At 48.6% G+C, this 23115-nt stretch overlaps 2 protein-coding genes across 5 annotated transcripts in view; one reads left to right on the top strand and one right to left on the bottom strand.

Annotated features, from left to right (window-relative positions):
* JARID2 (jumonji and AT-rich interaction domain containing 2) overlaps positions 1-16440 on the top strand; it is a 272180-nt gene extending 255740 nt beyond the window's left edge. For both annotated transcript variants that reach the window (XM_077143746.1, XM_077143747.1), the window contains 7 exons: positions 615-729; positions 3808-3913; positions 4814-4996; positions 5541-5671; positions 6773-6956; positions 10224-10331; positions 14865-16440. In XM_077143746.1, the coding sequence (XP_076999861.1) occupies positions 615-729; positions 3808-3913; positions 4814-4996; positions 5541-5671; positions 6773-6956; positions 10224-10331; positions 14865-15047 (1010 nt within the window). In that variant the 3' untranslated portion in view covers positions 15048-16440. The remainder of the gene's footprint in view (positions 1-614; positions 730-3807; positions 3914-4813; positions 4997-5540; positions 5672-6772; positions 6957-10223; positions 10332-14864) is intronic.
* DTNBP1 (dystrobrevin binding protein 1) overlaps positions 15507-23115 on the bottom strand; it is a 145626-nt gene continuing 138017 nt past the window's right edge. For 2 of the 3 annotated variants that reach the window (XM_077143748.1, XM_077143750.1), the window contains exons 9-10: positions 19230-19373; positions 17506-17916 (exon numbers count right to left, since the gene is read on the bottom strand). In XM_077143748.1, coding sequence (XP_076999863.1) covers positions 17666-17916; positions 19230-19373 — 395 coding nt within the window. In that variant the 3' untranslated portion in view covers positions 17506-17665. Of the gene's footprint in view, positions 15697-17505; positions 17917-18065; positions 18168-19229; positions 19374-23115 lie in introns of those variants that run through there. The other variant, XM_077143749.1, reaches the window with a different exon arrangement.

Raw genomic sequence — 23115 nt, forward strand, 5'->3', positions numbered from 1 at the left:
AGGTTAGTGGCGAACATTGAACCTCAAAACTGATGATTTTCAAAGCTGGGTGCCTGTCCAGCACTGTGACTCCTTAAGGTTACTCCAGGCTGAAATGATAAGTTCTCCATATGCTCACGAGTGATCCATGGTTTGGGAAAGTCTGGGATGCTCGAGGTTGAGGTGGCTAAGGATGGGTCCCTGGAGAAGGCATCCTGGAACCTGGCTCTGGAGAACAGAGGAGCTCTGTGCCCCACCTCACCTGCTCGTAGGCAGCGACTTGGGAAGCCCTGAGCAGAGGTGTTTGGTTTCTTTCTGCCTCCAGCACAGAGACAGTTTGGGTTTGGTCCCTCTGTACCTTGGGTGGGTGGATAAAGATAGCGTCACAGCCATCCTCCAGGGTGCCATGCTGTCCACCCCCTCACAATCTGATGTACATTTACATTTGTGAGCCAAAGTCTGTATTCTTGGTTTAATTTCTGAAGAGCAATCAGGAATTGGAAAATTCCTTATCTTGCTGAGTTTTGTCTGTGTTTGTCTTCCGTTTCTTTCTCTCCTTGTTTGGGGAGAGGAAAGTGATTTTATCATTGCTGTATTCGTTTATTAAAGTGACATTTTCCCCCTTTATGTTTTAGGAGTGACTATTCCCTGGCTAAATATTGGCATGGTCTTTTCTACCTCATGCTGGTCTCGAGACCAAAATCACCTTCCATACATAGACTACTTACACACTGGTGCTGACTGCATTTGGTGAGTTCCTGGGGCCTCTGCACCCTTGTCTGCAGCCCTGGAAGGGTCCTCCTGGCAGGTCCTTTCACCGAGTCCTGGTGGCTTGGGTGGGGGTTTACTATTAAGACATTAAGTCAGTCTTGCCGGGAAAGCCTCCTGCTGTTACGTCTTACTTGACCTGGTAGATGACTTTTCCTTGCTCCTGTCAGAGCTTCCTCAGAGCCTGGAATTTCTTACCTCTCTCGATTATATTTTGAGGTAGTAGAATATTATAATTTGCCCTGATGGTTAGCATGATTGAGCCCTTTTCATTTATATTCCTTTTGTGAATTGCCTGTTTATATCTTTTTTGTTGTTGTTGGATATTGTGGGGTTTTTTTTTTTTTTTTTTTTACTGCTTTCTAAGAGTTTGTTTCGTATTAGGGATAAGAAGCAGTAGAAATTTACCACAAAAAGTTAACTGTTAGTTCCACTCATGTCTGCCTTCTGCTGGCCCACCTGCTGCTGTCAGTTTGATCAGGTGGGCAGTTAATTTCCGAAGTTGTAAAGCTGGTGTCTCCACATCCACAGAACGTGGATTTTACCCTCAGGCCTTGTTCCCGCTGCCTGGAGGTACATGTGCTGTCCCTCCCGCGTGTGTGTGTGGGCAAGTGGCTACGCTTTCTGCCCTGGTGAAAGCCCGGCATCTTTCATTCACTCTGAGCTCCAGCGAATCCTTATCGGTGGGCTAGGAACTCTGGTTTTTTCGTTTATGGTGGCAGATGGGAAATTACTGCAAATGATCAGATGTCTTGTAGTCTCATAGTCTACCGGCTTTGCATCTGTCCCTCAGGAACTGTGTTTATAGTCCTAATGGGGTGATTAAGCATTCTTTATTAAAATAAACAAAGTCTTTGAACTCGTGTTCTTTCTCCAAGGAACCAGAGTTCTCCAGCAGTCTCTTAATTGTGGTTTTCCTGCTTTCAGGCCAAGCTGTGGGAAGTGGGAGGGCTGGGGAATGGGCAGCCCACAAGGAAACCCACACACGGAGTCTGAGGGTGGGCAGGCAGGTTGTAGACACTGAGGTGGGCCAGCCAGAGCCTGGAGAACTGAGCCCCCTGGTTGGTTTTGCTCCCCTGAGTCATCACCTTGGCCTCTGGGAGAGTTAGCAGTTGACCCCTCCATCATGAGAGCCCTGTGGCAGGCACTGGACAGGGGTCGTGGAGCCCACACCCGGCGACCTGAGGCTGGACACGTTATTGCATCATCTGAGGAAAGGGCTGTGACGTACTCGGGTGAAAACAGTCGGCTCTTGCAGGTCATTTTTATTGCTTGAGCATTGAGTCAGAAGTAGTGAAATGTGAGATTCTGTGGGCCTTTTGAAGAATAATCCCTGGAACCTCACTGAAGGGAATAAAAAGGCAGTGATATGATCAGAGGACTTTATGGTGTGTGGTTTTTCTTAAAACATGTGATTTAAGTTAGAAACCTTGTGTTTAAATCACAAATCAGTAACAGAGTACGTTGGCATTGAAATAACATAAGCATTATAAAAAAACAGGAACTTAAATGTGGTGACTAGCTGCCGCCTTCACTTAGCAGCTGAAATGAGGATTTAGCCTCAAAGCCAAACGGTTTCATCACAGACACCAAAGTGCTGGGGGTAGGCTGCCTGCCCACCTCTGCCAGGATTGCTGGAAGGTGGGGTGACAGCGTGAGAGGCTGGTGGGGGTGACTGGAGAGGTGGCTCGCTGCCAGAGTCTCCGCCCCCCCACCCCCACCCCCCCCACCCCCCGTCCTGTGGCAGCCTGCTGACGCATTGCCTTGGACAGCCACCCCAGCAGTGCCAGCCTGGTGCTGGGGAAGGTAGGCTCCCCCCCGCCGCAGCCTCAGCCTTGCAGGGACCATACTGCAGCCAGCTCCTTGCACCGGGCAGGCCAGGCCACCCCCCACCCCCAAGACCTGGAGAGAGAAGGGGAGGCCGTAGGCAGGGGCCACCTATCTCCTGACGGGTATGGGACCAGCAGTGCACCCCCACGTGGGGGTGGCAGCTCTCCTAGTCAGCCCCTTGGGACATTTAGAAAGACATTGCCTGAGACTCTCCCATCCCCGTATTGAAGTGAGGTGGTGGGTGATCCTTCTGCTGGCTGAGCTCAGCCTTTTTTTCCCCACTCAGCTTCCCTGCAGTTTCCTCAGCTCCCTTCACAAGGGTTCATGTGTTACACCTTTGCCCGGCTACCTCTGAGCTCCCCTTGCTCACCCTCCAGCCTCCTCCTGGCAGCCTTCTTGTGCTGGCCCATCTGTTCAGCATCTTCCGTGTATCTTGCTGCCTATGCTGCTTCCCAGGTTGGCAGCTGCTTGCATACGCACCTCCTCCCACCTGTAGGGGCAGCGGGCATGTCGGCGAGATTGGCCCCTGCTCTCCTTCTCCCACTGATGTTTTGATATAAGCTGGGTTCTCTTCTCTTTCCCTCCTGAGATTGCCCTGGCTGCAGGGTGGGGTTCATGTTGGAGGCCCCAGGGAGAGTCATGAACAGTGCCAAATCCTGGTCCTCTTGCCCCTTTTTAAGTGTCTGTGACGTCTTTTGTTATGGGGAAAGCATAAAATTCCAACCCAGAGGCTTTGTAAGTGGGATGGGATGCAGCTTTGGGCCACTCACAAAAGGCTAATTGGGTCTGCAGATGTGTCTGCTTCTGATTATAGGAGTTTGTAAACATCTGGTTTTGTTTTGAAGGCAGTTGGCTTACCATGCAGGTCTGCATACAGACGAGACAGAATGTGTTGAGTCCCTGGGTCCGGGGTTTGGCTGTGGCTGGGTGGAAGCTCCTCCATGGCCCGCGGGGACTGGTCGGTGTGGCCATGTGAAGTGGGGCGCGCTGGCAGCTGCTGTGTCAAGTGCTGAAGTGGCTGCAGGGTTGCCCAGCCTCCCTTTGGCTTCCTGGGCTGGAGCCGCCTCCCACACCAGCTTGGAATCCCTCTCCTGTGCCCCAGGTTGCTCTCCAGGCCAGTGTCTGCTGTGCTTTTCCCTCTTACACTCAGGAGGCAGACTCAGCTCTTGTTCTGTGCACAGGGCCGTTGTCACGCCTCCTCTCCTTCTGCTCTCATCCCCCCACTGCCAGGTATTGCATTCCTGCTGAGGAGGAGAACAAGCTCGAGGATGTGGTCCATACCCTGCTGCAAGCCAACGGCACCCCAGGGCTGGAGATGCTTGAGAGCAACGTCATGGTATGTCTTCCCAGCAGCTGCAGGGACCCCCAAGCACAGGCTTGGGGGCATTTGGGAGTTGTGACCTGATTTGGGGGTGTTTATGAGGGTACCTTCCCTATAAAGCAAAACAGATCCTCAAGGCTTCCGACTAGAACATTCTCTCGTATGAACAGCAAGCCTGAGAAGAGCTTCTGTGATTGCACAGTGTGCCATGCTCAGGCACATGCTAGCCTTCAGCTCTGGTTCAGGTTTTGGTCATTTTGCAAATTTGGGCTTGTGCAGGGAGTCTGGTGGGGGCCTGGGCCTGGCCTGGGTGCTCTGGCTGGCTCCTCGGTGCCCGTCACCCACCCTCTACTGGGTCTCTTGGTGACCAGCAGTGGGGGAACGAGAACTCTTGGGGGCTCCAGGATGATTATCGAGCCTTCTTCACCTGTTTCCAGAAAGCTCAGGAACGTTGACTCCTGGGAATCTTTGGGCCATAGTGGTGTTCTGACCAGCTGAGCTCAGGGTTTCCTGGCCTCTGGTGACCCCTGCTGTTCCCCCATGGTCCCGCCTGACCTTGGAGCCCTGCAGCCAGCAGCCCTCCTAGAGCTTGTCCACATGTTCGCAGCCCCTGGCCCTGATGGGGTGGGGACCAGGACCCCAGAGAGGCGGGCCTGTTTAGCCTAGCCCTCCCTGTGGCACTGAGTGGGGGAGCTGCCCCGCTGCTGGCGTCTCTTGTCACTTGCAGGCTGATACTAGAACTCTCTTCTTGTTTTTGGAATTACATATTTTATTCCTAGAGGAGAAACCAAAATCCTCTGTATGCAACATAAGCTGCCTTCTTGCAAGGCAGATCTGCTTTTAAAAAGCCATGCTGGGACAGAGACAGTGTTGCTGCGGTTCTGGGGACTCACCTGACCCCTGTCCTCTCCCCAGATTTCCCCGGAGGTGCTGTGCAAGGAGGGCATCAAGGTGCACAGGACCGTGCAGCAGAGTGGCCAGTTTGTTGTTTGCTTCCCGGGATCCTTTGTGTCCAAAGTGTGCTGTGGCTACAGTGTCTCTGAAACTGTGCACTTTGCTACCACCCAGTGGACAAGCATGGGCTTTGAGACAGCCAAGGTAAGGCAGGGCCTGCTGTTCTCATGTGCCCCACTGTGGGGTGCGGTGCCGGTTACGTGGGGGCACTTACCTGCATGCACACACCTGTGTGAGCAGTTCTATTTAGAACATCTTAGTGTCTAATCTCAGGCTCTGTCTTGACAACCTTTGAGAGGCAGCTCAAAAGTTTTTCTAGGTAAGGAAAGTTATTTGTGTTTGGTTGGTGTTATGAAAGTTTCTGGGGTCCATTACTGATCCCTAAATGACCCCTGGGGGTAACATATAAGACACCACATTGGAAAGACTGGGTAGTAAAATGGATGGATGTTTTGATATGTTGGGCATTATGGCACCTGCTTTATTGCTGATAGGGCAGCTCTGACTTTTCCAATGATAAAAAGAGCCTTTTCCACTGGCCAACATGATCAGTGTACAGATTTCAATTGTTTTAAATCCAGATTGAATTTAAAACCTTAACTTCATGTGGGACCCACTCTAAAGGAAAACCTTCACGGCTCCTTGGTAATGAAAATCCAACCTGAAAGCATGTGTCTGCCCCTTTCAGGAAATGAAGCGACGCCATATAGCTAAGCCATTCTCCATGGAGAAGTTACTCTACCAGATTGCACAAGCAGAAGCAAAAAAGGAAAACGGTCCTACTCTCAGTACCATCTCTGCCCTTCTGGATGAGCTCAGGTAACCCCAGCACCGGAGACCCCCCTGTGCCAAGGCCAGTCACCTGGGCTGGGCCTGGCCTCTGGGGGCTCGGCAGGGTATGGAGGGGCCACTCTGGGCCCGGAGTGAGCAGCCTGGACCGGCTTTCAGGAGAAACTCTCCACCTGATAGCTGGGCCTGCTCAGAGCTGCAGGCCCCACTTGGTCGCTTTCCAGGTGCTTGGAGAGTGGAGTCGGTGCTTTTGCATTTCCCCTTCTCTCTCGGGTTTGGTACTTGCATTGGTTTCCTGATGTCAGGTGTGTGACACCCGAGGTTGCTTCCGCCCCTTTGAGGGGCTGGTTCAAAGGCAGCTCCTCACCCTGATCTGCTCCCAGCCAGAGCCTACCCCAAACGGTGATGACAGCCCACACGTCCAATGCCCGCTAGTCGGTGGGGAAGGATGTGGGGGGCCACCCCTCGTTTCTGCAGCTTCCGGCTCCGGCAACTCCCCAGCACATGCTGCCAGCCTGGACTCTGAGGCCCTCACCAGCTTTCATCCCACAGGGATCCAGGGATCTCGCTTAAGGTTGAAGCTGAGCAGGCAGGATTGAGAAAAGATGACTGTTCTGTGTACCTTGCGGAATAACCCTCTTCTCTTTTCCCTACCATATAGCCTCGTGGTCTCTCTCCCTTCTCAAGGGAGGGATCCTGGGTAGTGCTGACGGACAGCACATGGATTTCGACTCATGTTGGTCGAACCTTTGATGATGATGCCGACAGTAGTTTGTTAACTTAATCCTTGGCTTGGAACCAAAGGAAAACCTTTTCTGTAGCTTCGCACATTTACATTGTGTGTTAGCCGTAGGGAAAGTCAGGTCACCAGAGTAGCTTTGGAAGGAAGTCGGGTGGATTGTCTAACCTTTGACTAAAGGACTTGTGTCCCTAGTGGGACCTTGGGAAAGTGAGCTGGGCTCCCAAGGCATGTGTATAGGTCTCCTGCCCCCTCCCTGATGGAGAGGGCCACTCAGATGTGGGGGGCAGTTGGCATGGAGGGCCCCGCCAGACCTCATGGCTGTAATGGCACTGAAGCCACCCCTGTGTGGAGCTGCCTGATGGCCTGTGGCCTTTGTTGTGTCTGGACAGGGATACAGAGCTGCGGCAGCGGAGGCAGCTGTTCGAGGCTGGCCTCCACTCCTCTGCCCGCTATGGCAGTCATGACAGCAGCAGTGCGGTGGCGGATGGGAAGAAAAAGCCTCGAAAATGGCTCCAGTTGGAGACGTCGGAGAGGAGGTGTCAGATCTGCCAACACTTGTGCTACCTGTCCATGGTGAGAGTCCCACTCAACAGCCCCTCTCGGGCTCTCAGTACCCAAGCAAACCCCAGAGGTCAGGCAGCCGGAGGCCCAGCCCCTCTGGGAGGCCTGTCGGCACAGCAGAAGGATGGTTTTCAGCATCAGGAGATGCGTGATTAGGTCCCCTGTGAGAACCTAGCACTCACCCTCAGGCCTGCCTCTTCATCCTGCAGATTTGGGTTCCTCATCCTAGGCACCCAAGTCACACAGTCTTTGTAAGCGGGGACTGAAGTGGAGACCTCAAGTGTGAGCCGGAGTGGGGGGTTCCCTCTCCATGCACCACCCCCACCCACCCCCAGCCCCCCGTGTTCCTGCCCAGCCTCTCCCCTCTTCTGCATCACATTGCCACATCTGGAAAAGGTGATCCTCACTGTGTTTTTTGCCATGTTCTCTCCATGCACTGCTTTCTGCAGGCAGGACACATGCCCCTCTCCCTTCCCCTGTTGAACGTGGGCATCTCCCGCATTATTGTCCTTTGCTCAGTTTTTAGTTTCCATCCAGCTACATAACGAATCCCATTTGCCCTGAAGACTCTGAAATCTATCTTTAATTAGAATGATTCTTTTCTCCTAAGCAGCATTCTTGCATTTCCACCTTCCCCTCCCTGATCATAGCGGCCAGGGGTTTTCAGACATATCCACTGAGCTGGGCGAGTTGTGCTGCTGCTCCTCTTCCTCCTCCTTCCTCCTCCTTCTGGGCTGGATCTTCTCCCCACCTCTCCACCTGCCAAGGTTGTCATCTCTTCCATCTAGTGCTTTGCTCCCACTGTGCCATTGAGGGGCTTCTCATTTCCCAGCCATCTCCTCGTGTCTGCTTGCCCAGCCCAGCGGTTACTAGATCTTGAAATGCTGTTGCTGGGCTTTGTTGTATCTAATGAGCATGTTACTCAACTGTGTAGATGGCAACTCCCTCTGGTATCAGGCAAGGGGCGGTTGCAGAAGCAGTTGCTGAGTGGGGAATTGGGCAGGGTGGACCTCAGCTTAGCTCTGCCCAGTCCTCATCCTCCCGCCACCGTGCCACTCCTCAGCCTTGCACTTGGGGCCTGCCTCTGCTGTGCCTAGCCACTCCTCCTTTGTCCCTGCACAAGACAGAGGCCTGTGGATAGGAAATGCTGCCCCATGTCAGATGCCACCTGTTCTAGTTTGCTAGCTGCCGGAATGCAACACACCAGAGACGGATTGGCTTTTAATAAAAGGGGATTTATTTTGTTAGTTCTTCAGAGGAAAGGCAGCTAACTTTCCACCAAGGCTCTTTCTTATGTGGAAAGCACAGTATGTCTCTGCTGGTCTTCTCTCCAGGCCCCTGGGTTCCAACAACTTTCCCCGGGGTGAATTCTTTCTGTATCCCCAAAGGCCTGGGCTGAGCTGCAAGTGCTGAGATGAGGAATGCTGAGCTGCTTAGGCTGTGCTGCATTGCGTTCTCCCATTTAAGCACCAGCCAATTAAGTCAGATGTCACTCATTGCAACAGACACGCCTCCTAGCCGACTGCGGATGTAATTAGCAACAGATGAGGTTCACGTACCATTGGCTTATGTCCGCAGCAACAAGACTAGCTATGCTCACCTGGCCAAGTTGACAACTGAATCTAACATACCACCCTGCCTGTCTGCCTCACCCCAGGCTCGCCATAAGATACCAGTCTTCCAGCTAGGGGGACTGAGGCACAGAGTATCTGTGGGTGAGGGCTGCCCAGGCTCGATACCCTGCTGCAGGGCCCACCTGGCTTCCTGGCCACACTCGGGCTTGACAGCATGGCAGCCTCCCAGCCCCTGCCCTGCAGAGAAGCGGCCGACGCAGCCCTTCTAGTTGAGTCCCTTGCCCTTTGTAGAAAAATATAAAAAGGAAGAAAAATCAACACTTCCCATTTTGTATCTTCTATTTGTTTCTCTCCTACTGGGTATTTTCTAAAAAGTTACTAAAAACTGTGCTGTACTATACACAGATTGAAAATAAAACTGTCCCCAGATCTTAACAATGTATAGTAAACATCGCCCATTAAGCCTGCTGAATTAAGTGTCCTTTCCCACTGCTGAGCACTCTGTTTATTTCCCATTTCTCTTGAACATGACCCTTGCTGTGATGAACTGACACCATTCCAGTGGTTCCTGAAGATGGCTGAGGGTGGGGTCATTTCCAAGCTGCCGTTTAGAGTTGTACCATCAGAGCAGGCACTTCCGACCTCAAGTTTCTAATCTGTGCCAAATGTCATCTAAGAAAGAATAGATCTTGATTGATGGAAGTTGGAGTTTTATTTAGTTTGGTCACTTCCAGTACTTGGATTACTCCTTATTCGTTTGTATGTGTTTAATGTCTTGTCCCGTATGTGTTTAATGTCTTGTCCCTGTGCCTTAGAAGGCACTGTGTCGTTGTTAGGCAGTGTTATTACTGTGCTCTTCTAGCTTGTTTTGTTGTTTGCTTGGAAACATGAAGACAAGAAATGCAGCTCTGCTTTCCTCTAACTCCTTTCTGAAAAAGGCCTGTAATGTTTTGCATCATGTGTGTTCAGTCAAAACTTTTACTCAGTTGTTGTTGTTTTAAAATTATATAAATTTGGGGTGAGGGAGAGGAATCCCATGCACACCAGGCACCTGCTCTCCTTTCTCCTGGCCTGTCAGGCCAGTTAGTTACCCCCTGCTGAGAGTCTTGGGGAGATTGTGTCTTTTTCCCTGCTTGTGCCCCCTCCGTGTGCTTGTGGGGTTGGGCAGGGGCCTGTGAGGTTGAGGAGAATCTGTCGATTTTGGGGTGAGTTTGGATGGGGTGAGCAGGGGACATGTAGATAGCGAGATGGGTTGACTGGCGTTGGCCCTCAGTGCTGGGTGTGTCCTCCTTAAGGCTTGTTTTTTAAGAAAGTGTCTCAAAATGCCTCAGAATTTAAGAGGTTCTGAACTAGACCACTTTGGTATCACATTTTCCCCCTGCCTGGTCATGGCTAGAACCTCTCCCAGGAAATTGCGTCAGAAATCTGGAGGGCCTGAGGGTCGCCTGGGTTCAGTTTTCTGTTACTTTCCTAGTTGAAGACCCTGTTTGTAGTTACTTCATTTTTAAAACCAATTTCCAGTATGTCTGTTTTGCACTGTGGAGGCCATGAGCTTGGGCAGAAGTTGCCTGGGGTCAACCTTCCTGCCTTTGTTTCAGGGAGTCTCCCCCGGTCTCCTCTCCTCCTGAGCCTGCCCTCCTTTCCTTGGGTCTCATCTGTTCCTAGGATGTCCCTGAGATGACAGTGTTCCTTCTCTTCCTTGCAGGTTGTCCAGGAGAATGAAAATGTCGTGTTCTGCCTGGAGTGTGCTCTGCGCCACGTGGAGAAGCAGAAGTCCTGCCGAGGGCTGAAACTGATGTACCGCTACGATGAGGTCAGTCTAGACCACGTGCCCTCGGGCCGAGGGGATACACGGGGCCCTTACTTTGCCCCTGCTGGACTCAGGCCTTTGGGCCTGGTGGTCCTGAGGGGGAGGTGCGGTGTGCATGCCCTTTGGGGAGCACTGACTGGCTGTCGGGGGCTCTGCCAACGTGTCCCGCCTGGGTGGACTCTGCGAGGCCGAGACTAGGGTAGCTGGTCTAGTTCCAGGCCCTTTCTGGCAGGACAGAATCTGACTGATGGCAAAGCAGCTCTTGACTCCAAGACCGAAGGACTGAGTAGGATCACCTTGTGTTTGCGTGTGCTGGGCCTCAGACTGTCCTGGAATAACCTGGAACTGTAGTGGTGTGGTTATTTTACTTTTTTTTTTTTTTTTTTTTTTTTTTTAGAGAAGGAAGGAAGGATAGAAGGAAGGAAGGAAGGAAGAAAGGGAAACATCTTTAAACATTTTCTTGTTTTATTGTATTCTGTTTCTCCGTTTTTTGTTACATGGGTTGGGGCCGGGAATCGAACCGAGGTCCTCCGGCATAGCAGGCAAGCACTCTGCCCGCTGAGCCACCGCGGCCCGCCCGTTATTTTACTTTTAAGAACTGTTTTGTTCCATGTTTCTTCTTCATGTTCAGCTGTTGAACTTCGTAGCCTTGTAGCCATTCTCCTCCTCTGCCTTAGTGAGTGGAAACCATCTGTCCCTCTTATGGCCCTGACATTAGCTGGGCCTGGCAGGTGGGGGTCTTCTCCCTGGGAAGGAAAAGCAGGTGGGCAAGGCATTCTCACACTGGTTTTCAGCTGCTTGTTCCTTGGCAGCAAAGACTCCCGAGAGCATTGGAGCATTGGAGCAGGATATTCTGTAGGAAAAAGTTAAAGCTGCAGGAGCTGGAGATGTGGAGTCTCTGCCAAAACTCTAGTCTCTGCTCCTCCACGAAGTCTGACCTGTTGGCCTCAGGGATAGCCATGGGCTGGGGAGCTCTGTCTAAGGCCTTCCCAGCCTGGCAGCTTTGGTGGAGCATTTAGTTTTTAAAAAAATTGCTGTTAGCCCTTTTCACAAATGATCCTAATTGCCGAGGTGAGTGGTGCTGCGCTGAGTCCTAGAAGCCAATCTTAGGTTGAACGATGTACTATGAGTTGAGTCAGGTCCTTGCTAGGAGGAAGTGGCCGAGGCCTTAGTCCCAGCACCTCACCACATGCCCCCAGCAGGCTCCTTGCTGCCTTCTCTACCCTTCCATCCTGCCTGCTGGGCCGTGGACGGCACCCAGGAATGCTGTGCCAGGCAGTTGGAGGCTCAGGACCCTTGTCTCAGTCTTTGCATTTCTCCCAGAGCAGCCCCAGACTCGGGTCCCTGAGGGCCTTGCCAGAGGAACCATGCAGCACAGCTTGGTGCTTTCTGTCTGCAGCCCCTTGGGCCCTCTGTTAGAGAAACAAGTGTGTCCCTTTCCCCAGCCAGCAGCCAGGTATGTTCTTCCTGTGCTGGTATCACTTCGTGCGGCACAGGCAGCAGCAGGGCTTGAGGACGTGTGCTCTGAACTTAGATCACGGTACAGTGTGTGGGGTACAGCTCCTGGGGAGAATGCTTTAGATTGACCCTCAGGTCCAAGTTCCCTCCTGGCTGAGATAGTGAATCCCCTTCCTCCTGTCTCATGTGGCCATGCCAGGCTCGTGTGGAGCAGGCGCCTTCCATCTCTTCTCGTGGCCCTTTTTCGGCCCTCAGTAAGACCACACACAACAGCTCAGCGCCTCTCATCTTGGGCAGAGCTTGTGCTTTAATTCCAGAGGCCAGCGCCAAGGGGGCAGCTTGGAAGCTCCCTCAATTCCCCAACTCGTGTGTAAGTTCCTTCCACCTGGGGGGCTCTGTGCCTTCTTCACTGAAGGGGGGACCCCTCAGTGAAAACATGGAGCCTTTTTTTCTTGGTGCTGTGCTTCCACCCTTTTCCCAGCCTCTACCATTTAGTCCTTGTCTTGGTCTTGCCTTCCAATCTTTCCTTTCTGTTCTTCATGCACATGTCACTCTTTACTCAGCACCTCCAAGTAAGAGAGACAGACTTCTGGAGCCCTTCTTCTGCCTGCCACTTGTCTCTGCCCTCCTCACAGTCCCCCTCTGCCCTGCTGGATGCGAACAGTGGGCCACCACAGACAGGGAACCTGGCAGGAAGCAGGGAAAGCTGCCTTCTCCCCATTTGAGCTTTCAGAAGCAGTTGGCACATGGGGCCGGGTCTCACCTGTTTACTATTTACCATCAATGTGTTGAGCGCCATTGTTTTTAGATACAGCCTGTGTCCTGAAACATGAGGCTCTGCCAGCTCAGGGCCTCCATTGCAGCCTGGTATAAGTTGGGTCAGGGGGCCCTCCCTCAATACCCCAACTGTCGTCTTGTGGTAAAGGGTCAGAATCACCATACATGTCTGCCGCTGTGTGGCCCCCTAGAGTAGTGCAATGTGGAGTCTGCCCTGAAGGCTAAGCCCCCAGGCCGCGGAGACCCTGTCCTGCTGCCCTCCACCCCCATGTCCCGCAAATGCCTACGCATGTTGGTGTTGGATGGGCAGGGAGGCCCTGGGCCCACCATGGGAGGGGATGCTGTATCTGGTGGCACAGGCTGTTGGGGCAGCTGGGAGGTCAGACCTGAGAAGCCTTTGGCTAACTTATAAGAGGGGAAAGCTGGAAATAGAGCCATTTTCATCTTTGGTCTTTTTTTAAAGAGCATGTTCAGTTTAGGCAATAACCACTTTGCCTTCTCTCCTTCACAAATGTCGGTTAAAAATAAACCCTTAGTGTGTGAGTAAGAACACTGCTTGGGCAGCTTGCAGAGTGCAGCCTCAGGCCCTGGGAGCCTTGAGATTATTTGGAAGCTCTACAAAATACGGGTTACAGTTACCACCACCAGTCCATTTTAACCAGGTGTTTTGATGTGACCAAAATCCTGCAAAAAGAATGACGTGTTGTCTGTCAGGGCAAAAGTTTTGATGAGTAAGGAAGAGAAAAAGGTATTTATTTGAAGCCTCTTCTTTGGCTGATGGCATGATTTCGTTTAGTAAATGAAACTTCATCCATCAGTTCCCTGTGAAGTTGAACTGTGTGTTTTTAAAATGTGGGTGTATCTGGCTGTTGGTTGGATTTCAGACTGGCCGTGAGATTCCCAGGAGCTCTTACACGAAGGCTCTGCGAGCCCAGCAGACAGCTTGCCTGTCCTGGGCCCTCTGGGTGAGGGCAGAGGGGCCACCCATCATGGAAGCATAGCACCCATGCACTCGGCTCTACCCCACAGCTTGGCCTGAGAACTGCTGTGCTCCGTGGAAGCCACTGAGCTTGGGCAGCTCTCCAGGGAGGGCTTCAAGTGCCCCAGGGCCCACCAGCTGCTTGGCCACCAGGACAGACCCTCACACCACCCACCCCCTTTCCCTTAACCTGGCCATGGGGCGGCACTGGGTGTGAGGGCCGCCACAGTGGGGTGCTGCCCACCCAGCCAGTGAGCCATAGTGGCCTGCCTCTGGCCACAATGCTTGTTCCTTACTTGGCTTGTCTTTATGCTGTGGATGTGGCTGTAGTTTTTCTAATACCCAGCTCCCCACCACTCCCCATGGACGGCACTCTCAAGTCCCATGCCTGAGCGAGTGAGGAGAGCTTCCTGTTGTTTTCCTCCTCCTGCTTCAGAGCAAGCAGGCTTTCCTGCCAGAGAGGAAGCTCGTGTGACAGCCCTGAGTCTCAGGCCTCTGACTCCACAAATGGCGGCCTCCCCTCTGGCCTCTGCGTGCGTCCCACCCATTCCTGATACAGAGCAGATGCTTGTGCAGTGGACGCTGAGTTGTGGCTATTTTAAAATTCTTTTCCATGTCTTTTAAAATTGGATGATTATGGGATAAGTTGTGAAAGTTCTAAGTATATTTTTGATACTGACAGATAAGTGGATCTTGTGAGTGAATTACAAGGATGATTGTTATGTTTGCTGTACCATGGCCTCTGCAGTAAAGTTGGGCACAATAGAAATGTTTATAAATTACACAATGTTTGCATCTATTTGAAGGTTAAGTGGGTTCCAGTGTCAGTTTAGGCAAAGTAAATCGAGCAGGTGGAGGTATTTCTGAGACCACCCACATGGCACTGTTGGAGGACCTGGCCCACCCTCATCACATCCACCTTTGGCTGAGCCCCCTTCTCAGCCCTGCCCTGCACTAGGCGAGCAGCTTTAAGAAGGGACATGGCCAGTGGCACAGGTGGCTTGTGTTCCTCACCCTGCTCCCTGCTGGCTTTAGTGGGAGAAAGGGTCATTTTCTCCATAATAAAGAAGGCATTTTAGAGACCCATTTAGGTTCTCATGAAATGTTCTAATTTTCAAGCCTTGCTGCATCTCACAATCACTTGGGGGGATATTTTTCAAGCCCATGTCAGCTCTCCTGAAACATACACTCTGGTGGGGAAAATTGAGAAATCCCAATTGTGACAGCTCCCCAGGGGCATGCTGCCCCCACTGCCGATGGCTCTGCTTTGCACCTGGCTCCCTGGCCTGCTAACTCCTTGTCTTCCTTTCAACCCTCAACAGGAACAAATCATCAGTCTGGTTAATCAGATCTGTGGCAAAGTATCTGGTAAAAATGGCAGCATTGAGAACTGTCTCAGTAAACCTACACCAAAAAGAGGGCCCCGGAAGAGAGCGACGGTGGACGTGCCGCCATCCCGGCTTCCATCCTCCAGTTCATCCAGAAGTGCTTCGAGCTCGTCATGAAGATGCCAACACTCATTGTCAATTTATATATATTTTTTTGTAATTATTATATTCTAGTTTGGAGTACTTGCTGTAGGATACAAGCTGTCTTTGCACTAGCTCTAAAGAAGATTTTCTTCTGGTTTTAGAGAACTAATTTTGTTTTAGCATTAAACTGTTGAACTTTTTTTTGTACTTAGAATACCTAGATACAGCAGTCCGATTTTTGAAACTGCCGTATATTCACTGTTTTAAACCCTTGAGGGGCTGTATTAATTTGTATTGCCCCAATGGCTGACAAAAGCCTTTTTGATTTTTTTTTTTTTTTGTAACTGTTGGGGGAAAAAAGGCTTTTTAACCCATTTTTGAAGAGGGTGAAGTTTGGAGAACAAATTATAAAACCATCAGTCATGTGAGCAGATTTTCTAGACAGGAAAAGGGATAGGACACACACACACACACACACACACACACACAAACTTGAAAAGAAATGGCTTTACTTTGGCTGTCTTTTCTTCTGTCATGTGCAAGATGAGTTTGTGGTTTGAAACCGGAGAGCCCCCATTTTGTTGCTTTGGGTGCTCACGGCAGCTGAAGGCGGGAGGCGGCTCCCAACCCGTAGGCAAGAAAGCGGAGATTCGAGTGACTCGGTTCTCTTACCAGCACATCACTATGCATCTGTTTAAGGAAAAAAAGGATGAGAGGGAAGGAGAAAAAAGACTGCCTGCCGTGGAGGGTCATGTGAGGGAAAACTGTGCCTGATTTCATTAGGAAATCCATCCTGTTATTTTTTGGTGCTGTTGGCTACTTTATCAAAAAACCCTTCAATAGCATCCTTAAGGGAAAAAAAAAAAAAAAAAAAAAAAGGAAAAAAGTGATCGAAGCCGTAAGTGCTTCTTTGTCATAGATGTGCAATCTTTCTAACATTCCATCTTCATCTCACTGCTGTTGTTTTACACCTTCACAAGTCAGCATTAATCTTTCTTTTAAAATTTGTTTTGTTTATGGTCACACTTAGAGCCACTGGGAGGTCTGCAAGTTCTTTTTGAATGTGAAAATGCGTTTGCGCTCATCTTGTCTATTTTTTCTCTTCATGTTGTAACAAAAAGGAGAAAGAGAAAAAAAAAAATCCCATCCCTTTTGTACATACGCCTGTAAATTGTTTTAAATACTTGAGCCTTTTTCTTGGTGGGGGGTGGGGAGGGGGGTGAAAAGACAAGATGAAGAAAAGCCTTACATTTCAGTTTCTTCATCGGTTGGATTGGATGCTTACAGGGTTTTTCTTGTAACATTTATAAGTGCTGCTTACATCACTGAACAACAACAGAAAATAATAATAATGGAGTAGCTGTTGCCCTTCTCCGGTTGTATGTACAGTATGTGTGGAATAAAAAAGGGAAAATGTTTTCACAAACTGTCCTTTGTTTCATAATTGAGTCATCAGTTACGTAGCTGCCCCTGTTGCACTGAGCTCGCAGTGGTGACTGTTGGGAAGGTCCTATGATGCAGTTTGTTCGTTGTTGTTGCAGAAGACTGAACTGTTTTGGAGTATTTAACAATGACAGAGTTAAGTGTTTTCCAATGTGGTTGTCCGGTTTTTATGGCCTTGCTGTGTACTTTCCCCTCTTTGACAGTGAACTTCTGCCTCTGGCTTACAATTGGACATTTAATTTATTAGCGCTGCTCTGCACCTGCCCTTGTGAGGGAGGGCTTCATGTTGTTTATTGCCAGTTTTTTGTTTACTTTTCAGGTTTGTACTACAAGGTTTAATAATAAAAACAAAATTTTTGGACATTTGTCTGTCTTGTGGAAGATGAGTCAATGACATAAGTTCTTTCTTTCTGAAAATGGGCAGAGGGCTGCATGAGACTCCCCCTGGGGAGTGGAGCAAACAGAACACATACTCCTCTAGTTCGCTTAGAGTTCCACCACTTGGAGGTGCTGTGAGGCTCCTTGGGGGTGGGGGTGCAGCAGGTAACAGGCTGGCCCATCTGCTGGTTATTCCCTCCCTGGGCACCAGGGTTGTGCCTTCCTCCTCCAAATAGAGGCTGTCAGTCAGCAGCTCCCCCGCACAAGGTGTGGGCTGTGGGCCGTGCCGAGGAGACAGTCTCTGTGTGATCTGCTGTTTTTCAGGAGAGAGAATGGGATTTTGCATTGGGCTTATGCTTATTTTTGCTCCTCTGGACCCCGATGTGTTTTCTAGTATTTGGGGTTTGGACTGTTGGTTGTTGGACTGTTAATTTTGTAACAATCAGATGATAACCCAAGCCTTGTTAGAGCTGAGTTGCCTGCAACCAGATTGTAGAGGAAAAGAAACTTCTGACTGTAAGGGGTAGGCCATGGCTCTGTTACTGAGAGCGGCACAGGGTGGCGGCCTCCACTGGCCCACCCGGCCCTGTGCTGCAGCAGTTATACTGGCTTTAGGGCCATACACCTCTGGAAGCCTTTCTTCAGTATAACAAACTAGCTAAGTACTCTGTTTGATGCTTAATGTCCTCATACTTTATTAGCTTCATGCCAAGTCAGTTTCTCAAACATTGGCAATTTTGTAAAAAATCAAGAACCGCCATAAAACAAGCTGCCTTTATAGGTGGAATTCTGCACATAGCTTAAGTGATACGTGGTCAGAGAAAAAGCATTTAAGAGTCACTGTCATCACTAACATCAGAAGTGACCTTTTGGTCAGTGGTTAACGTGGCGAGGGCAGTGTCTACCTGCACGTCCTCCTCATCAGACTGCACAATGGGGGACTGCCCTCCATCACTGGTGTCCACAGTGGGTGACTTGGTGCAGGTAGGTGATAATGAGGGTGGCTTGGTTCGTAATTCTGAGGGATTTGGAACCTGAAGTGTAATTTCATTCTGGCAGGTACTGGATTCAGGCTCAGGCCCTGCAAAATATGAAAAAAGTGGCCAGAAAATTACTATTTCTTAGAATCGCCAGTGAACATAATCTCTGAAACTGGCACACAATATTAGTGCATAAGACCCCTATGGAGATCTAGGGCGAGCCGAGCTGCTCATCATGGTTCAAGGATACTGAACTGGGTGTCACTGGAGGCAGCCAGCAGGCTCTGAGCTATGGACACTGAGCCTTCTGCCCCTCTGAGCCAGCCCTGAGAGAGCTTGAGTTCTTCAGAACCTAGGTACCAGCAAAAGAAAGCAGAATTACTAAACTTTTAAGAGTTCAATTTCTTAGGAACTAAACTCATAGAGCAACCAAAACAATAAGCAGCTAAGTCACTGTCCACCCTTGGGAGGTGTTCCTAAAACTGTTCTGGATACACAGCAAGGGGGGCGGCATTAACTCCTGCTTCCAGTGCTCAGGCCTTCTCAGGACAGAGGGGCAGAAGTACCTTTCTGACAGATTGGCTGGGAGAGGCCAGCCTTGATTGAGAAGTTAAAGGATTAGTTGACAAGAAACCTAAGAGATCTCTTGAGTTTAGAGGGGAGTGGAAGCCCTGGTAATGGTGAAACCTACAGGTGGCCTACGTGCTGTTGGAAGGACTGGGCTTTGCCGTTCCCTTTGAAAAGGGTTAGAGAAGATGTGAGAGTGGGGGCAAACAGCCACCATCTTCCTTTTCTTGACCTCCCTTAGTGCTATGTGTAGGAAGTCAGAACCTGGGTGGTAAGGTAGCGGAAAGCTCTTGTAAATCACTTTCCAGAGCAGCCTAGTTCTCTGGTTCCTGGGTGGGGAGTAAGTTTATAAAGCTTTCTTTGTAACAGTGTATATAAAAGATGACCCTGAAGGATTGGTCTAAAACTAATTAAGTAGACTCCAACTGGTGAACACCATGGCCTTCTTCAGAGCAGTCATTAAAATCAAGATCTGCTGGATGAAGGGGGACGAGTTTAAAGACAAACGTGCTTATTATGTCAGGTGTGTGAGCCATGCAGGAGAGGTCCCACCTTCCCAGTCCTTGGTTACAAAAACCATCTTCAAATTAAAATCTAAGGTAGAAGTGGAGGTAAAACACAAATTAAGAAGCTGCCTCTTTTCTAAAAGTATTCCAGTAGAGCATTTACAATCTTTAAGAAAAATTTATGACTGAAACCATAATGTTTCGTTTGTGTCACTACAAACTGGAAATAGGGGCGAGTGAACAAAAAATGGCCTGTGGTACATTGAGTCTGTTCACATTACTTTTTTTGTAAGAAAATGATGGAGTCTGTGATTAAGTGCCTCAGGTCAGTCTGTCCTTACCCAGACCAGGGGATAGCAGGGTGTTCTCTTCTCCACCCGAGTTCAAAAAGACATCCAGGGCCTCCTGGTCAGAGAGGTCCCCCAGATCCATCTGCTCCAGCATGTCGACATTCACCTCCATGGATGACAGGCTGCCTATGGGCTCTGGGGAGAGCGCCACACAAGAAGAAATTACATTTTAGTAATATTTTAAAAGTTAAACTTCATGTGCATGCAACTACATTACACCTTTCGAGGTATATAATAGCTCTTGCTACTCTGAAGTTTACTTTTTAAAGTATTAAATGATGCATCCTTGCTTGGGCCTTCTTGGAGTAAAATCTGTCCAGATCCGCCTTGGTTTCCATTACTTTCCACGTTCCACAGACCAGTTATTCTGTCCACCCCACCCATTTGCTTGCAGGTGCTGAAGACAAACCATTTTTGCATTGGGGAATGGCCCAGTTTGAAGCGGGAGCACTCTGGAAGAGATCAACATTACTGTTCTTCACAGCATCACAAAGTTAGCAACCACCCTGCCAGGTACAGCTCTGCTTTCTGCCTACCATTGCCCCTAAATGTTAACAGGCAGCCACAATCCTATCACTCTAGGGACTGCCTGGAAGAGGTAAACCAAAGCTGAAGTTTTGGCTCCCCCTGTGACATTTCTCGATTCCAGTAATTTATGCTTGGAGACGAGGTTTGGGCATTTGTAAGATGTGGAGTTGGAATCAAGAAGATCCCTGTAATGGGAGTACAAACTAGGGAGGTTAAACAAAGCAACCAAACAAACAAAACCAGAATCAGAAACAAGATTGCCATGAAGGTGCTGTTTCCTTGTAGTAAAAGTCATCACATGTGATGTAGTGGTTTGGAGCTGTATGTGTCCCAGAAAAACGTGTTCTTAAACTTAATCCATTCTTATGGCTAAGAACCACTGTAATTAAGAACTTTTGATGAGTTACTTCAGTTATTGTGTAGCCCCTTTCAAAGAGGATGCATCTTAATCCTGTTATAATAAGGAGTCTCTTAAAAGCAGAATGAAATTCAGACAGAAGGAGAGTGAAAGCTGTGAGAAACGAAGCTGAAATTTAACGATCTAGAAAAGAACATGTACACTGCCATGTGACAGAGGAGCTAAGGATCAAGGACTGCTGGCAGCCAGCCCCAGAGTGCCAGTCTTCAGGAAGAAAACATCACCTTGATGACTCTTTGATTTGGACTTTCTCTTAGCCTCAAAACTGTGAGCTAATAAATTTCCTTTGTTTAAGCCAGCTCATTGCATGATATTTGCTTAAGCAGCCAAGGAAAATAAAATACATGAGATGAACAATATTTCAGGTCCCATAGGACCTGAATCAATTTGTCAAGTCAATGTGCCCTCTTCATCTTACTAGCAAATATAATCTGTCTTAAATATAATATAATCTGGATATGGAGAAACATACTATGCAAACAACTTTTAATAAAGCATGCTTTGTTCTGTCTCCAAAACTCAGATACTTCTTTAAGAAATCAAAATCAGTAGGAAATAAATATAATCAGATAAGGAGGTACAAAATTGACATAGTTCCTTTAATCCTGATTCAGTATTGCAGGGGGAAACCTTTGATTAGATTGTTTCCATGGAGACTAACCCACTCAACTGTGGGTGTTGCCTTTTGATGAGATGGAGCTGTGACCCCACCCATTCAAGGTGGTTCTGGTCTTGATTAATTTACTGGAGTCCTTTAAAAAGGAGAGACATTTTGGAGAAAACACAGTTTCTTCAGAATCGACACAGACACAGGTGTTTAGAAATGAAGAAGCCCCAGGACACACCGGTTGCTTTAGAGCTGACAGATGCAGATGTTTGAAGATGCTTCAAGTACTGACTGGAGAGAGAAAATGTCTAGACACAGATATTTGGAGATGCAGAGCCCAACAGATGTCACCATGTGCCTTCCCATGAGATGCTAAACAAGCCAGAACCCAGGGTTTTGCCCTGGGGGAGTGAAGGGAAGGCTGATAGATGCTTAGAGAAGAAACTACTGGCATCAGAAGCTGGAAGCAATGGAACTGGGAACAAGGACTAGCAGACGCCAGTTGTGTGCCTTCCCATGTGACACACATTGGCCTTTCTTGAGTCAAGGTATCTTTCTCTGGATGTCTTAATTTGGACATTTTTATGGACTTAGAACTGTAAATTTTTTTTTTTTTTTGGCATGGGCAGGCCCTGAGAAATGAACCTGGGTCTCAGGCATGACAGTCAAGAACTCTGTCACTGAGCCATACCATTGCCTGCCCTAACTGTAAACATTTAACTTAATACATTCTCTTTTTAAAAGTAAAAAAAAAGAAAGAAAACAAAAACGACCCAGGCCACCAGCAAAAGGAGATTACTATTAGGCTGTCTAAGCCTGGACACAGAGTAAGGGATGCCTGGTGGGTCCGGAGTTCATATTCTACAGACTTCTACAGACTGAAAAACTACAGGCCAAGAAATTAACATGCCAGGCTTGATGGTACCTGGCAGAAGCAAACGCGAATGTTTCTGGATGTATACACCTTAGTCTTAGACCTCCTATGAATTCGAATGCACAGTACAACAACATCCAATCCAGCAACATGGAAATAAATCACCATAACTGTCTCCAAATGCAAACTTGATATCATTAGCATCCTTCTCCAAGAAATTTAAACAATTTAAAGTCATTTTAAAAGAAATAAAAGATGGAATTTTAAAAATGAGCAAGCTGTTAAAAATAAGAAAAAGCAGGCATCTGAAAAATAGCCATGTCATTTCTAGATAGGAAGAATTACCACTAAAAATTAAAAGCTCAAGGAATAAGTTAAATTGAAGATTAAACATACCAAATTGAAAATATTCCCCATAATACAGCATAAAAAGAAAAAAAAATTTGCCAAAGTTGAACATACATTCACAGCTACAAATGAGGAGGATGGGGTAGCAGCATATTCAAAGAGGCTGATAATTTTCCAGAACTGCGTATCTGAGACCCCAGATTTAGGAAATGAAATATATTCCAAGCAAGGTACACAAAGCAAATACCACTTTTATCAGCTGCTGTGAGAAGACAAAAGAAATCCTCAAATCCAACCTATATCAGTTTCTGTGATAATTAAAGAACATTCAAGACAAGGTTTTCTAGATGGCAGCCAGAAAGAAAGTACAGGTTTAAGGAAATAATACCAACAGACACTTTCTCTATAGTGCTAAAGACAGGCAAGAGTAGAATGTGGTCAGAGACCAGGTAACACTTCTCTAAAAAATTTATACCCAGTAAAAGTAGTATTCAATATCATTGTCAGATAATCAAAAAACACTTCACCATGAACCTACTCTCAGTAAATGTGTGTCTAAAGAAGGAAGATGCAAGAAAGCATGTTATGTGCGGTCTTAAGTTTATAAATAAATACAAATTTGTATCTAAGTTGGGGGCTATTAGGGCATAATTAAAATACTGAATTACAAAGTCATGTAAGACAGGAGAGTGTGCAAAGAGATGAATCAGTATATGATCCCTGTTTTAGTTGGGAGGAAGGTGAAAGTCTTTAATTTTTGATATGCAAAGTCATTGATAAGCAGTATGAAGAGGTCCAGAGTATACATAACTTTCATTCTTAGGTGGGAGTAGTTGGCTGCACTTTCAGTTGATCCACCTTTTGGTCATAGCATCCAAAGCAGCATCGTCAGGGGCTGAATCTGCCTGCTCTGGCCATCAAGGCTGGACCAGGCTGGTGACCTTGGCCTCAGGGAAGCCACAGCCTGTTTGACCCTGACATGCACAAGGAACCCCAGGACACTGCTGGTCCTTGATCCTCCTGGAGTGCTTGCGTTCTTAACAGCTCTACTGTCTGGGATAGCAGGAAGGGCAAACCTGTCCTTCTTTTGGCAACCCTGGAG

The sequence above is a fragment of the Tamandua tetradactyla genome, chromosome 25 (assembly GCF_023851605.1).
Source record: "Tamandua tetradactyla isolate mTamTet1 chromosome 25, mTamTet1.pri, whole genome shotgun sequence".
NCBI classification, from domain to species: Eukaryota; Metazoa; Chordata; class Mammalia; order Pilosa; family Myrmecophagidae; genus Tamandua; species Tamandua tetradactyla.